Source organism: Bidens hawaiensis, unplaced genomic scaffold (genome assembly GCF_021521415.1).
Source record: "Bidens hawaiensis isolate Kalapana, Puna unplaced genomic scaffold, B.hawaiensis_p1.1 tig00029603_1, whole genome shotgun sequence".
NCBI classification, from domain to species: Eukaryota; Viridiplantae; Streptophyta; class Magnoliopsida; order Asterales; family Asteraceae; genus Bidens; species Bidens hawaiensis.
The window spans coordinates 200360-216152 of record NW_027494901.1 but is presented as its reverse complement, the minus strand read 5'-3'; the positions used below and the strand labels follow the sequence as shown (position 1 = coordinate 216152).

The window sequence follows — 15793 nt, the reverse complement described above, 5'->3', positions numbered from 1 at the left end:
GGTTTACTTGTTTTAGCAATTTTGTTACAAATATACTTGCTCTTTATGTACACCAATTTTGAATATTTGATTTTGGTGCTTTCAAATGGAAAAAAAATAAAAAATAAAAAAAAATGTTAAAAAAAAACAGGGTTGATTAGAGGGTCACTATGGAATTCAGAATCAAAAATGGGTCATGCTCGACTTACTCTATTATTTTTACTTAATGTACTTCTTCACTTACTAAATTAGTCACATCATCTCTCTACATTTAGTAATGTAAAGTACGTTTTGCTAGGGTCAAGTTATTTTGCCCGTCAGTTACCGGTCTACTATTTTAACATTTATCCAGTTTTCTTCTATATGGGTTTCCCCGTGTTTTCTTGATTTTAGAGAGAACAACTTGGTATGACACTACACAATTCACATATAAATTAACAATGATCTTTTGTATGATACATTTGACATGCATCTTTTTAGTTCATTCTCTGTTTGACCCATTATAGAAAACAAACCCAATCAAAATGCCATTAAGACAAACAACTCATAGGTGCTACAACTGAATAATCAATTAATCAACTGTTTCCTTAACCATACGCTAAAATCTGGTAAAAAAACAGCAGCTTTCATAGTGTCACATATGAAACAACAATCTTTTTGGTGGAATAACGAAACACGTGGTGGTCGTTATTGATATTATTTGTTTGTTTTTTATATCTTCTCGGCTGGGGGTAGCTCTTGACGCTTCGTTGGACTCCCTAAAACACGTTCCATATCAAAACGAACTTCAATGTTGCGTATACTGTATCCTACCACCATTAGCCAATAAAGCAGCTTCGCCAGTTCCGGGGCACTTGTTTCTGTCACACTAGTCTGTATAATCATCACAAAAATACAGTGTAAAATAATACAACATTTGACAATATATAGTTGAGAAACAAATACAAGTTCTTATTACAATAATGAATTTGGGCATGGAACTTTGGACCTAATTTTTGTTCTTAATTAAGTATTTATACACATTTGACATTTACGCTATGTTCCAGAGTTAAATTATAGAGAGAAAGGAAAAGAAAGTGGAAGGAATTGAAGAGAAAAGTTGTTCCAGAGTTTTTGCTAGGAAGGAAAACAAATGGTGAGAAAATTGGTAGTATTTGTTTTCCTCCCAAATTGGAGAGAATCAAAAGGAAAGGAAAGAAAAGGAAAAAGATTACAATTAGCCCATACCTTATTTACATTAGGTCAAAGAATGTGTTGTTCTTTTTCTAACCTTCATCCCTGATCTGTCGTTCCTCGTCAGAGCATTATCATGTTCAACTAAATTGCTTTATAATCATCACCTGCTATGGAGATTTGTGAATGCTAAAGCTCAAGCCTCTAAGCATGTGCAGAGAACCGAAATGAAGGTTTGTTAATGCGTATTGCTTTTGTGTTTAGATGTAGATACAATTGGCGATAATTAGGTGTGTGTATCGGTTGGTTTGGGTCAATTTTTGGTAGGGGTATGCACGTTTCGGTTCGGAAAAAAGGCTTGAAAATATGAAAAAAAAATGAAGGGTTCGGTGTGGTTCGGTTAATTTTGGTTTTTGGTTTTGTCGATTTCGGTTAACGATTCGGTTATTGCTCACCCCTACGTTTTGAGCTAAATAATTTGGCAATAATTAGGAGTGTGTATGGGTCAGTCTGTTTAATAACCGATTAGTTATGCTTATGTTTGGGCTAAATTATCTTGGTTACATATTTATTAAATTTTTATAAATTATAAATAATTTATGATGAAGGTAGACTGATCTTGATGATATGGCTTATACACATCAGATGTTCTCATATTCATGAGAAAAGTTATGTACTAACCTATGTTGCATGGGAACCGGTACGGGAACAGGAACGGGAAACGGCAAAACTCAAAAAATCAAGAAACGGGTACGGCACGGGTACGATAATAAATACATATAAAAAATAAATATATAATATAGATAATGTACCACAAAGTCCAAAATATATTCATACGTTGACGTAAACTTCAAAATTCATATATCTTCCGATGATAATCAATCATAAATTTTTCAAAATTCATACATCTTCTAAAGCAAAGTAGTCAAATTTTATCAATCATGTAATTATTTACCAACTACGTTAATTTGGATAAACGTTGAAAAGTTAAATAAGTGAAGAAAAAAACTAAGCCATGCGCGAGCCTCGAAAATAGTAAGATACTAAATGTATTTTAAAATATTAAACGTAGACTAGTAAAACAATATAGGCATATAGCCTACTTTTTAGTTTTTACTCCATAACACAGAAGCCATTTAATAACTTTACTCGTTACCAACATCTCCTTCCTTCTTCTTCACCTATTTATGAAAGCTTGTCGCCATAGTTGCCGGAAAAACACTCCAACCATGCTATTTTTCCCCCTTCTGTTCACACTTTAAACGCTTCTGAAGTAACAATTTACTGGTTAAGCTTAAAGAAAGGTTCTTCTTGGTATATCTCGGTTAACATAAATTCCGACGAATTTGGAAGGTCCATGGACCCTCCCCTAAATCCGCCGATTAGCACCCTTTAAATTGCGGAAACGTATCGAAACAACCTATGACTTTTCGAAACGGTCAACGACCGTCCCCAACTTTAAGGAAACGGTCAAGAAACGTTTCCGGCCGTCCCCATCGGCGTTTCCGTCCCTGGCGAGTTTCCGGGACGGGGTACGGCACGTTGGCCGTGTTTCCGTGCATCAGAGGTACTAACATTATGAATAATAAAAAACTGTTCAAGATTCTTCAAATGACTAACTTTTATTTATGCAGAAACAGTTATCATTATCAATAAGTTTTGTGGTTTTAATCAAGAAAGGATTTTGTGGCAGGTTAGAGTAAAAGTTGCAATAGAGGCTCTTGATTCGGCAGTTAACCGAATGCAAATGTTTATGCCTAAGGTAATTATTACTATTATGATACATGAGTTTAAATGTTGAAGGAAGGAAGAATGAGGTTATCACGTTAAAATATGGAGGCTCGTTTGAGACCACAAAGGTAGAGATGGTTTAGAGAAACGAGTAATGGACACTTAGAAGTAACCTAAGGATATAATAGTAAAATTGTAATTTTCTTTTCATTTCCTCCCAACTGGGGAACACATAAAATGTAAACTTCCTTTCCTTTCCATTCAATTCATTAAACTAGGGAACACGCAATAAAATTACATCATTTCCTTTCCTTTCTCTCATACTTTCTTTTCTTTTCTCTCTTTAAATGAAACTCTGGAACAGAGTGTTAGACCTAAGCATTTTTTGGCTACACAATTTATTAATTTCTTAGAAATTACTTAACATTCAATAAAGAAAAATTATCATTCATAAATTCAATAACAAAAGTCGGTTTTTACGAGTTCAGTTTAGTTATAAAAGTCATTTACGGGTTCAGTTCGGTCATAAAATCCGGTTCGGTTTTACAGGTTCGGTTTATAATTACATGCAAAACCGAACCTAACGGAAATTCGGTTTTTGAATAAATATAGAGTCAAACCGTCGGTTTTAGGTTGGATTCGGCTATTTCGGTTACGGGTCGATTATTTTGGTTTCGTGCACACCCAACGAAAAACATTGCCTTTTCCGAAAAATCTTGAAACAGAGTTAGGATTACAATATACAAGGATGTGTTCTTGAGTTATTTATTTATTTATTTATTTATTTATTTATTTTTGAGATAGAGATGACAAACAAATAAAAGGGAAAAAAACTTCAAACTTGTAACATTTTAAGTGTATATTTGTAAAATTGTCAACTCTTCATGCTCTCAATCCAACTCTAAAACACTAAAAGAATATAAAAATTTAAACATCATGCTAACCTTCATTTGTGTAGGATCTGAAACAGCCAAGAGACGTTTAATAAACGTGTTCATTGCAACCACCACGTCCTCCCCAGCACTACTTGTCAAATCCTGCATAATTTTATACAGACAAAAAAAGCATTCACGAATTCATGCATGCAGTAGATAAGTTGACATATCCGGTAACTTTGAACAAGTTGACTTTTTTCTGAAGTGGCACCGACATGGCATGTGAGAATCAGTCAACTTCAAAGATAGCTCTAGGGTTAATACCATAAAAAAATCTTATTTCTCATGAAAAAGACCCTCAACTTGTAAAAAAGGACAGGAAAAATCTCTATACTCATTATGTATATTAAAGTCTTTAATGTTAAAACTAATGGCTTGTTAACTCATAACATATGTTGGTTAAAATAAGATGGCATAATGTTTTTTCACAAAAATGTTAAAAGCTCACTTAAAACTTTAACCAATTTAAGAGTTAATAACTCATTATTCAAACAATATTTTCACAAGCATTTTATACAAGTTTAGGACTTTAATATAAAAACTCTAGTGTAGTTAGTTTAATATATCAAAGTTATGTTTATCGACTTTTTCGTGAAAAATAAGAAAATATGTTGGCTTTCTTATGATATTAACCCATTGCTTTATATCAGTATTGTGAAACTTGGATAGATTTTTCTAGCTTCAAACGAAGTTACTTTACCTATAACAGAAAGTTGACTGTTGACTAATAGTTTAGTGACTTTTTCGTGTGTTTTCTACAAGTTAGGGAGACTTTAATATATCAAGGTTAGGTTGAGTGACTTTTTCGTGAAAAAACAAGAAAGTATATTGGTTTTTATGGTGTTAACGCATTGGTTTATCTTGATATTTTAAACTTTGATAGATTTTTCTAGCTTGAAAAAAGAGTTGGTTACTTATAGAAAGTTGCCAAATGTTGGTTTACCTTTTTATGCAATTTGCTTTAATTAATTACCAACAAACTTTCTAACCTTGAGATTTTGGGGTTCGAGGGATTTAAGATAGTCCAACAATTCATTCGATCCATTGGCGGATATTCTTTCTACTTGACGATTAAGTTCCTCAACTTCTGCTTCAAGTAATTCAATGTATTTGATTGCATCTATTTTCTCGGGACCCGAAACACTATTCCATCTAATAACCTCCCCCGTCACCTTTTTCTGTGTCCCCGGGGCATAATCTGGTGCATCCTGTATATTATACAAGTGAAACTTAATAATCCATACTACAAACATATATTTTGTTTTTAATATGGGACAAAATACAGATACCTTTCCGATTTTATAAAATCAAGACACCCATTTTGGTAAGGACTATTAATTAAAAAGTGGACCATCTTTTTACTCAAAAGACATTAGGGGACCCAAATCGAGGAAAAGATAAATGGAAAAAAATGAGCTTCAAATCTGCAATATCAGATGTCCGTTTTCTGTGGGAAACTAGGTGGGCCCGGATGAGTTGGGTAATGTGTCCAAGCAGATTGAGTTGGAATTTGGATAGAGTTCAACTCGTTAACGCTTTTATGTACATAAATCTGGATCAGTGTGTTAAATAATACGATTCAATATCACGATACAGGAAGTCGTAAGTAGGCCTGTAAATGAACCGAGCGTTTAGTGAGCTGTTCATGAACTGTTTGGAAGAAAGTTCATTTATTCAATAAACAAACAGACATGAACAAAACTTTTTGTTCATTTATTTGAACGTACGAACATGAGCACTTGCCTCGTACACTCATGTATGTTTGTGAAGGGTTGTTAATTATTATTCACTTATGTTCGTTCATTTACGTTTTCTTAGGTCCAACAGATTGATATGTTGACTTCTAATTGGTGTTTGCTCAATTATGTTCATTTATATGCTTTCATCTATGTTCACTTATGTTCGTTTACATTCGTAAACCGTTCATTTGTACTATTAAACGAACAAGAAAACCCCATTTGTTGTGCATTTTCAATCGTTTGTGTGGCTAAAGTAAGACGAATGAACACGGACATGCCCATTAGTGTTTGTTCAGTTTGTTTACTGGCCTACCAAAAATCGAAATTTGAATCGGTACCTTTTTCTCCTGTGATGTATCAGGTAGTGCAACTTGCTCCAAACTTTGTTGCAATTCTAACCGATATTGTGCATTCCTAAACATATATCCAGTCATCAAAACACTGTACATGAGTTGTGCAAGATTCTCTGCAACCTGATTGCACCAGACACAATTAAAAGAATGCAATGTGTCAATAACTCTATACTCAAATTGTTTAAATCAGATTATATCCTTATAATCAAACAATCTATAAAAAACAAAGACTTACAGTGGTAACAGTTACTGCAAAAAACTGAGGGGGTAAAGTTCCCACCATATTTGTTACGGTTTGGCGCATGGCATCTACAACCTAACAGATATAACAGTAAGTATGATCAGTTTATAACACACATATAAAAGAAAAAATAAGGAATGAATGTTACCTGCTGAGGTGCTCGTTTAACAAATAACTCCATAAATTCTGGTTGCACATTTTTCACATACTCCAGTAGAATTTCCCTCCTGTTTTTCTTTGAAATTCATATATAATCAAAGAAATTTATATTTAACATTAGTATTAGTATGAAAAACATTGTGTCAAAGAGTAATGTTTCTTAAAAGTTAAATGAGACATTATCAACATATTCAAATGCATGCTTCTTTTAATGTTCATGAATCTACAATTGTAATTAATATATAATGACATAAAAGACAAATGTCAATATAAGTAGGTGACTCAAAATCATTAGTATCCTTAATTCCTTATCAATCACAAAGAAGGTGCAAGATATTAAAGAAACCGGTCATATGAATTCACGTAAAGGAGTATAGAAGCTGGTCACATGTATAGATGTAGCAACTTATAAAACCATGTTTGTGGCATATACATAAGTTATTGTCAGTTTGTCACATATAAATTGAACATGTTTGTGGCATATAAAACTATGTCATTTTTAGTAATAAGTCTACCTGTTTTGTCAAGCATTTATGACGATTTCACTAGCTTAGTAAGTATCTTCACATGCTCATTCTCCCCATTTTGGTTTGTTATTAACTTCTACTTTCCACAAACTAACAAGAATGAATTCATATGACTTGTAAGTTCAAATGGACTTTCTGTCCAATTGATTTTCTTCCATAGTTATTAAAAACGTTGCTTTTTTGCGCCTAGGCGTTTTTTGCAGCAGAAGCGCAATTGCAGCGCTTTCCATAAAAGCAGGCGCAATTTTAGGCAGTTGCTAGTTTTTTTTTTTTTGATATTTTAGCTTGATTTGATTTAATTTGTTTTTTGATTTATCACTTACTTACCTAATATTAATAGGTTTAACAAACAGTTCACAAAGCAAGAAGCCAAGAACAAACTTATCAAAATAAATAATAATTTCTCTCATTTGAACACATCGGTAACGTTTCAAAACTGTTTACTAAATATATATATACAATAAACAGTTGATCATTGGCAAATTATTGCGATTTTACTGTTTACTAAATAAATACTTACAATAAACAGTTGATCACTGGCAAATTATTGCGAGTTTTTCATGAATAGCAAGAGATCGATCATTTTGGTATTTGAAAAAAGTGATATTTTTCCATTACAAATTTTGTTTTTGTTTTATTTTAAGTGCGATTTTTTTATGTCCACGCTTTTTTTACGACTAGTGCCTAGGCCCTCAGAGAGGCCTATGCGCCTTGAGTGCGCCTAACGCATTTGATAACTATGTTTTCTTCCTTATCCAAAATCTGGTACACGGGTAATGAAGATTATAGCTTTTTAACTAAATCTTTTTCTTCATATTTAACATGTACTTTTTGGAATCATTCACATCTGTTTGATATCATATCTGTAATAAACTATGGTGTCGTCTCCTAAAGAAAATTTGGCCTTATTTTGTAACTAGTCCACATCAAACTTGAACAGTTGAACTTTATTAAAAGGTCTGATCTCAAAATCAAAACAATATACAATTGTGCAAACAATAACAGTATACAATTACTACTTACTATAACCTATTTTAACAATTTAACATACTACTTTCCGAAATTTGAAAGAAATAATATACAACTAGGCAAACAAAATTAGGATACAGTTATACGTATTATGACCTATTAACAATTTATCATGACTAATTTCCAAAATTTGAAACAAATAATATACAATTAGGCAAATAAAACCAGGATACAGATACTACTTACGATAACCTATTAACATAAGTAATTTCTGAAATTTGTAACAAATATTATACATTAAAGCAAACAAAAACAGGATATAGTTACTACTTGCAATATCCTATTAATAATTTCATACAATAAATTTCCCAAATGTGAAACAAATTATATACGACTAGACAAACAAAAACAGGATACAACTACCACTTAGTACTTACTACAATCTATTAACATTTTAACTGACTAACGCTTTTCAATACCTATTTTTTTTGCAACTCAAAACAATGTTTCAAACTCAATATACTAACGCTTTTCAAAAAATTCAAAACCTAACTAACTAACTAAGTCATGACATCATCAACCGGTGGCTCGCAATACTCTTTGATTCCTAGATCCTAACATATATGTATAATTTCCTCAATGACATGCCCTCGACGCCTCCACCGCTCTTTCCATATCCTGGAAGTTCATGCGGTGTCTCGGCCGAACGGACAACTTTAGTCTAGTTGACTCTTCCACCTCCCGTGCAACTATTTTTGGGTCCGGGTACCGGAAGTCACCGTGACTCGCGATATAGCTGGAAAAGAAACGTTAACATTATTATTATTAAACATATAGTCAGTTTAATTCCGTGTACCTTCTTATCTGCTTATTTATTTCGGCGATCTTGTCTCGAGGAGTCGATACATGTATACCAAAATCAATCGCGTCCTTCATATGTGGGCAACGGTTAATATTGGCTTCGTTGCCAACAGGCTGTTTTGGTATTCGACTCGTTTATCGTCAGGTCTCAGAAAGACGGTCTGCAATATATGCATCTCGTCGACTGTCAGCTGTCATTCAATTCAACATGTTTAAACAAGTTATAAAATAAACGTTGATCATTAAAAAAAATACATATATTATTTAAAACACTGTTTACCTCGACTACATCGATCTCGCATCGGTTACCCACATCGTACGGGTGAACCACGAACAAGAACACGACCGCATCAAACACGGTTTTGAACGTGTTCCCAAACGCAAATGTGCCTAGCACGAGAAACGCGCAAACGGTAATTACAGTGTGGGGAGCAACAACCTCAAGGATGATCAAAAAGATGAGAAGTATCGACACGACAACCAATATACTCAATATGTGGTAGTGTGTGTTTACGGCCGCGTTCGTGTTCCTCAGAGATCGTGCAAAGGCTCTACGATCACTGAAGACATTAACCTGTGAAACAAAGGAGAAAAACATAGTTACTTCAAGGTATGAAAGACTATTGGATTTGGATTCAGATTGTGATCTATATAGATTTTGTTACGAAGTGTTCATGCATTTTGGGGTCGGTTCATCTGCACTTTGAAAGTCAATGTTGCAATACTATTGGATCTGGAATCTTTCTTATTGCAACATTGACTTTCAAAGTGCAGATGAACCGACCCCAAAATGCATGAACACTTCGTAACAAAATCTATCTATATCACAATCTGAATTCAAATCCAATAGTCTTTCATACCTTGAAGTAACTATGTTTTTCTCAATTGTTTCACAGGTTCATGTCTTCAGAGAGCCCTTGCACGATCTCTGAGGAACACGAACGCGGCCGTAAACACTCCACCACATATTGAGCATATTGGTTAGCGTGTCGATACTTCCCATCTCTTTGATCATCCTTGAGCTTGTTGCTCCCCACACTGTAATTACTATTTGCGCGTTTGCGTTCGGGAACACGTGCAAAACCGTGTTTGATGCGGTCGTGTTCCTGGTCGTGGTGCACCCGTACGATGTGGGTGACCGATGCGAGATCGATGTAGTCGAGGTAAACAGTGTTTTAAATAATATATGTAGTTTTTTTAATGATCAACGTTTATTTTATAACTTGTTTAAACATGTTGATTTGAATTGAATGACAGCTGACAGTCGACGAGATGCATATATTGCAGACCGTCTTTCTGAGACCTGACGATAAACGAGTCGAATACCAAAACAGCCTGTTGGCAACGAAGCCAATAGCCAATTTTAACCGTTGCCCACATATGGAGGACGTGATTGATTTTGGTATACATGTATCGACTCCTCGAGACAAGATCGCCGAAATAAAGAAGCGGATAAGAAGGTACACGGAATTAAACTGACTATATGTTTAATAATAATAATAACGTTAACGTTTTTTTTCCAGCTACATCGCGATCCACGGTGACTTCTGGTACCCTGACCCAAAAATAGTTGCACGGGAGGTGGAAGAGTCAACTAAACTAAAGTTATCCGTTCGGCCGAGACACCGCATGAACTTCCAGGATATGGAAGAGCGGTGGAGGCGTCGAGGGCATGTCATTGAGGAAATTACACATATATGTCAGGATCTAGGAATCAAAGAGTATTGCAAGCCACCGGTTGATGATGATGATGCCATGACTTAGACAGTTAGTTAGTTATGTTTTAAATTTTTTGAAAAGCGTTAGTATATTGAGTTTGAAACATTGTTTTGAGTTGCAAAAGAATAGGTATTGAAAATGGTTTATGATGATGGATTTTTTTTGTGTGCAATTAGAGAGTTAATCTTTATTTTATTTATGGCCTTTGTGATTTTTTAACTCACCAATTGTTAATATGTTTGCGGATCAAAATTCTTTCCCAAAGGCAGGCAAACCATATATATATATATATATATATGAAGTTATGAACGAACAACCTAACTAACTAACCTATGTTATGAATTACTAATTTGTTTATAAATATACAATTACGGGTGAACTTTGGCCGTCCAGGTTGTACATCACGCGTCACTTTTTGTTGAAACTATTTTGCTCAGGTTGGTTCTCATTGGACCTCATATTCATTTTACTTTACTTAGTTGTTACTAGACCAAACTTCCACTTTCTCTTGATCTCTCTCCATCTTTTAACTTTTGTTCAGGCATGCACTGCTCATCAGTCATCAGTCTGGAGAAACCCTGTCCTCTTCCACCAACTCTTGCCACCACCGTTATGTTGCTTTTCCACCGTCTTCACTTCCATCATCACTGTTGCCTGGTTCTATTTTTGGACTCTTGGTGGCGGTGGTGTGGTGTTCGCAGACGGTGTCGGTTGATACAGTCGCGGTGTATGGCTCTTTTGCAAGAAGCTTAAATCATTATTATGAAATCCATTGATTTGAGCTCTGAATATTGTCGTCAAATCCCCAATTTGGGGTTTTCCACGATCACTTTTGGGCTAATCTTCAATGCAGTCATCGAGTTTATCTAGGTCAGTAGACTAAATCGATTGTAATTTGTAGTTGCTATATATTTTACATTGTCATTTAGTTAGGGTTTTCAGTTTGGGAATTAGGGTTATTTTAGCATTAATGGTACAGGTGATTGGTACTTTTTATGTTTGTTATCATGTTAGCAGCTGATATATCTGCATCGATGAGCTCTGGTGCTAATAGCAATTTGGATTCGATATCAAAGAGAGGACCCGTCGTTCTTAGTTTAAAGCTTTGGGTGTTCAGGTTTGTATCTTTCAGATATATTACCTGCACTACTTGCTACATTAAAAATGATACGAACAACTTAAAGCTTCAATCAAATCTTGAATTTTGTTACTGATAGTTTCTTATGTTATAGAAGACATACATAATTCTCTATAGAGCACAATAATATAAGCTTAACTGAAAAAGAAATATTGTTTAATGTAGACTGAATTGATGGGAAAAACTCTTCTTAAACTTCAGTCAAACAAATGAAATGTTCATCCTGCTCACAAGGTAAAATTGCTCATACTTTTTTTTTGGTATTATTTTGAGCATGATTACATGGATCGCGGTACGGCTCAGTACGCGGTACGGAAACTGGTATGCGGTTCGTGCATTTCAAAAGTTCGGTACGAAGGGGGTAGGCTCATTCCGAACGCCAATTCGGTACGCGGTACGGTGTACCTTATAGTCGGGTACATTGTGTCATATACAAAACACTTTAAATAGATTTTTAAAAGTTTTTAACTTGACTTAACAAAAAATTAACTTTAAGTAAGCTTTATTTATGTTTCAAGATATTAATAACATATATGTAGAAAATGAAGGTTAAACTTTAGAAAAAAAATTCAAACTTAAGGGTAAAAAATGTAAATTCTAAACTTATAGTAACATCAAGTGCAGGAGTCGTAAGTTAGTAACCCTAAATTCTAGAAGACCGCCTTCTTATTCTCAAATCTCCTCTCCGACAGCCTCCAATCTCCTTCTCAACCTCCTCATTCGATAAAAAAATATTGCTGATTTTTGTCAGATCTTTATCTCTTCTTCGATTTGAGTCACAAAAGCGCTACCAAGCACCGAATTCAACAACTCAAAACGCGATTTTGATTAAAATTGTTCGATTCTTGCAATAATTGGGAACGGTCAGTTGACCGATCCCGATCGCGTTTCCACAGCGATCCGGTACGATTATGTACCCGTTTCCGGTACGAGTGATCCGGAACGAAGATCGCAGGTGTTGCCACGAATCGTGTGACTATGATTTTGAGATATTCATGTCATTATTTAGTGTCAAAAACTTATGAGTTCTCATTTTTGTTGCAGCTTGGAACTCATAATTAAGATACATTGATTCAGTTTTATCACAGTTAAGTGTTAGGATTTCTATTTCTAATTGAGTTTTTAGAAAATTCTTTTCTTTTTATCATCCAACAAACACTTTCATAATTTGAGTTTCTTCAAAGACTTTTACTTTCAGCTACCCAATAAACTTCTTTATATACTTCAAACCATAGTCACAAGATTCGCTCAAAGTGCCACGTTTTCTGATCTGGATCGTTCGTACCAAAACGCGGTAAGAACACGATCCCAGTTCACTTAGGTTCGCAATTCCAATCTTGAAATTGGCGTTCCCGTTATTCGTTTCAATTGGTTCGGATGCTCTCTAGATTGTGAACAGGATCAATTCAAAACACGATCCAACTCTATGGGAACATCGAACAATTTTTGGAAAGAGAGAATTTGGAAAGCCATTACGTATTTGGAAAGTCACCAGATTTAAATTTCCAGAATTTGCCTTGTGTAGATGATGAAGAACATGATGTCGGCTGAAATTAGGGTTAGAGGGTTTGTTATGTTAAAGTTGTTAACTTAAATTACACTTTTCACCCTTGAAGATGTCACTTTCATTTAAAATTGACCCTGTACTTCTTATAATGTGTATATATTTTAAAAAAATACATATAAACATACAAGTTTAATTGGTACGTCGTACCACATTATGGTACATCGTACCGGAGCGATCCGAAATGAGCCTACCCCCACTCGATCCGAACTTTAGGCACCTAGCGAATTGCGATCCCGTTCCACGTTCCCGAACCAAAGCGTATCGCGAACCATGTGACTATGATTTAACCCAACTAATTTCCAAATTTTGAAACAAATAATATACAATTAGGCAAGTACTACAAGGCAGTAACAATTTCACATGACCTAATTTCCAAAACCTAACACAAATAATACACAATAAAGCAAACAGTAACAGTATACAGTTACTACTTACTGGTTACTATAACCTAATAACAAATTAATATGACCTAATTTCCAAAACTGAATCATATAAATATTATTATGAGTAGTAGTAGTAGTAGTAGTAGTATACCGTTGCAAATCACTACTATTACTGCCCTGCGAAGAGTCCTACAGCTGAGATTCAGCTCGCAACCTCAACCTCAAAAACGTAAGCAGTTACTACTTACTACAAGCTATTAACAGTTTAACATGACCTAATATCCGAAATGTGTAAGAAATAATACACCATAAGGAAAACAAAAACAGTATACAGCATTACTATAGCCTATTAACATATGAACATAACTAATTTCCCAATTTTAAAACAAATAATATACAATTAGGCAATTACTAGAAGCCATTAACAATTTAACATGACCTAATTTCCGAAATCTAAAACGACAAAACAAAAACAGTATACAGTCATTACTTACTACAACTATTAACAATTAGCATGGCCTAATTTCCAAAAGTGAACCAAATTATTGAAAATGTTTACCACAGAAGCGTTCAGTTGTTGAGAATCACTACTATTACTGCTCTGCGAAGAATCGTGCTGCTGAGATTCAGCTCGCAACCTCAATCTCAATCTAAATTTCCCGCAGCTAACCGTTGGTTTTCCGTAAACATGAACTGACGACGGAGAACACAGTCGGAGCAGATGATTACTAACTAAAATTATGCAAACAATAAGAGTATACAGTTACTACTAACTAAGATGTAATAGCAACTTACTATAACCTATAAACAATTTCACATGATCAAATTTCCGAAAACCTAAAGCAAACAATACACATTTAAGCAAACAGTAAGAGTATACACTCACTTACTACAACTTAATAACAGTTTAACATGACCTAATTTCGAAAACTGAATCAAAATTTATACCACGGAACCGTTGGGTTGTTGCGAATCACTGCTCTGTGAAGAATCCTGCGGCTGAGACTGAGATTCAGCTCTCAGTCTCCCGCGGTTAGGCGTTGGTTTTCCGTAAACACGAACCGATGAAGGAGAACAGAGTCGGAGCAGGTGATTAGTTTTACATGATGCGAGAACAGAAGAAGAATGTGATGATAAGAATGGCAATGGCTTCAATGTTAAATACGAAGACATTTGAAATTGTAAACCCTAGGATTGGGGTTACAAGATTTGATGATAGTATAGCCCAGGCCCAAGGTACGGTATGGGAGGAGAAACAACAAGAAGAAAGAAACGGATTAGGATTAGGATTAGGATTAGGATTAGGATTAGGATTAGGATTAGGATTATTCATCTTTTGGGAGAAATATTTTAGATGTGTTGTGTTGTGTTGTGTTGTTATTTATGGGGGCAAAAGTTGATGTCTTTTGACGCGTTTTTATAGGCTTTTATGATGATAAGAGACAAGATAGCAACGAGGATGAGGCTATATAGACTAAAGCAAATAGGAATTAACATTCACAACTTTTTTTAACAAATCAGCGTTTTAATTTTTGTTTTTAGGTCACCATACTCTTCAATTTAGAGAGTCTTGTTGCACCACTCTGGTCAGACTATGTTGTCTTAAACAAATCCGCATTGACAGAGGAGTTGTTAGTGGTTTAAACTATTATTCTGTCATACGAGAGCTCGAGCTCGGCTCGTTTTGAGTTATTTTCTAAAGTTTGTTTTTTAAAGCTCAGACACAACTCGTTTATTGGCAATTACTTTATTTAAGTTTTTATTGTGTTTATATACTTTAAAAAGAATCTTCAACAAGCCTATGCTCAACCCGAGCTCAAGCTAGTGCAATACCTTAAACTAGGCAAAGCTCGGCTCAAGTTCAGCTGTGTAGCGTAAACTTAATTAATACATAGAAGTCCAAAAGAGAAGAAACTTAAAAATACAGAAGGCTTGTTAAGACCCGACGAGCCCAAACGAACTTTCCATACAACACTAAAGCTCGGACTCAATAACTAAACGAGCTTTATCAAGCCCAAGCTCGAAAAAACTCAACTCATTCGAGCTTTTTATCGATCCGAACTCGAGTAGGTCACGAGCAGCTCGACTCGTTTGCATCTTTGTGAACCGTCTCTATTTTCATGGATCAAGTTTGTTTCGTTTGCACCCTTAGGTATCTTTGTTTGTTTGTGTTTTATTTCAAATATTAAGAGTTTTACTTTTTGTCACATCCTAACCTACTGCGAAAATGCCGGGACGTAACTGATTGCTCACAGCTTTTCAAAGTACTATCATGCAATATATAAAATAACAATATCTATTATTTATTTTCAATAAGTC

General features: G+C 34.7%; 1 protein-coding gene across 1 annotated transcript; it reads right to left on the bottom strand.

Moving 5' to 3' along the window:
- Window positions 1-550: 550 nt before the first annotated feature.
- LOC143579124 (uncharacterized) lies at window positions 551-14554 on the bottom strand. The gene is made up of 7 exons (XM_077062514.1): window positions 14423-14554; window positions 6300-6386; window positions 6146-6226; window positions 5896-6030; window positions 4808-5026; window positions 3828-3920; window positions 551-852 (listed from the first exon to the last, which is right to left on the bottom strand). Exons 2-7 carry the CDS (start codon window positions 6330-6332, stop codon window positions 691-693), a joined length of 723 nt encoding a protein of 240 aa, XP_076918629.1. The 5' UTR covers window positions 6333-6386; window positions 14423-14554; the 3' UTR covers window positions 551-690.
- Window positions 14555-15793: the final 1239 nt, after the last annotated feature.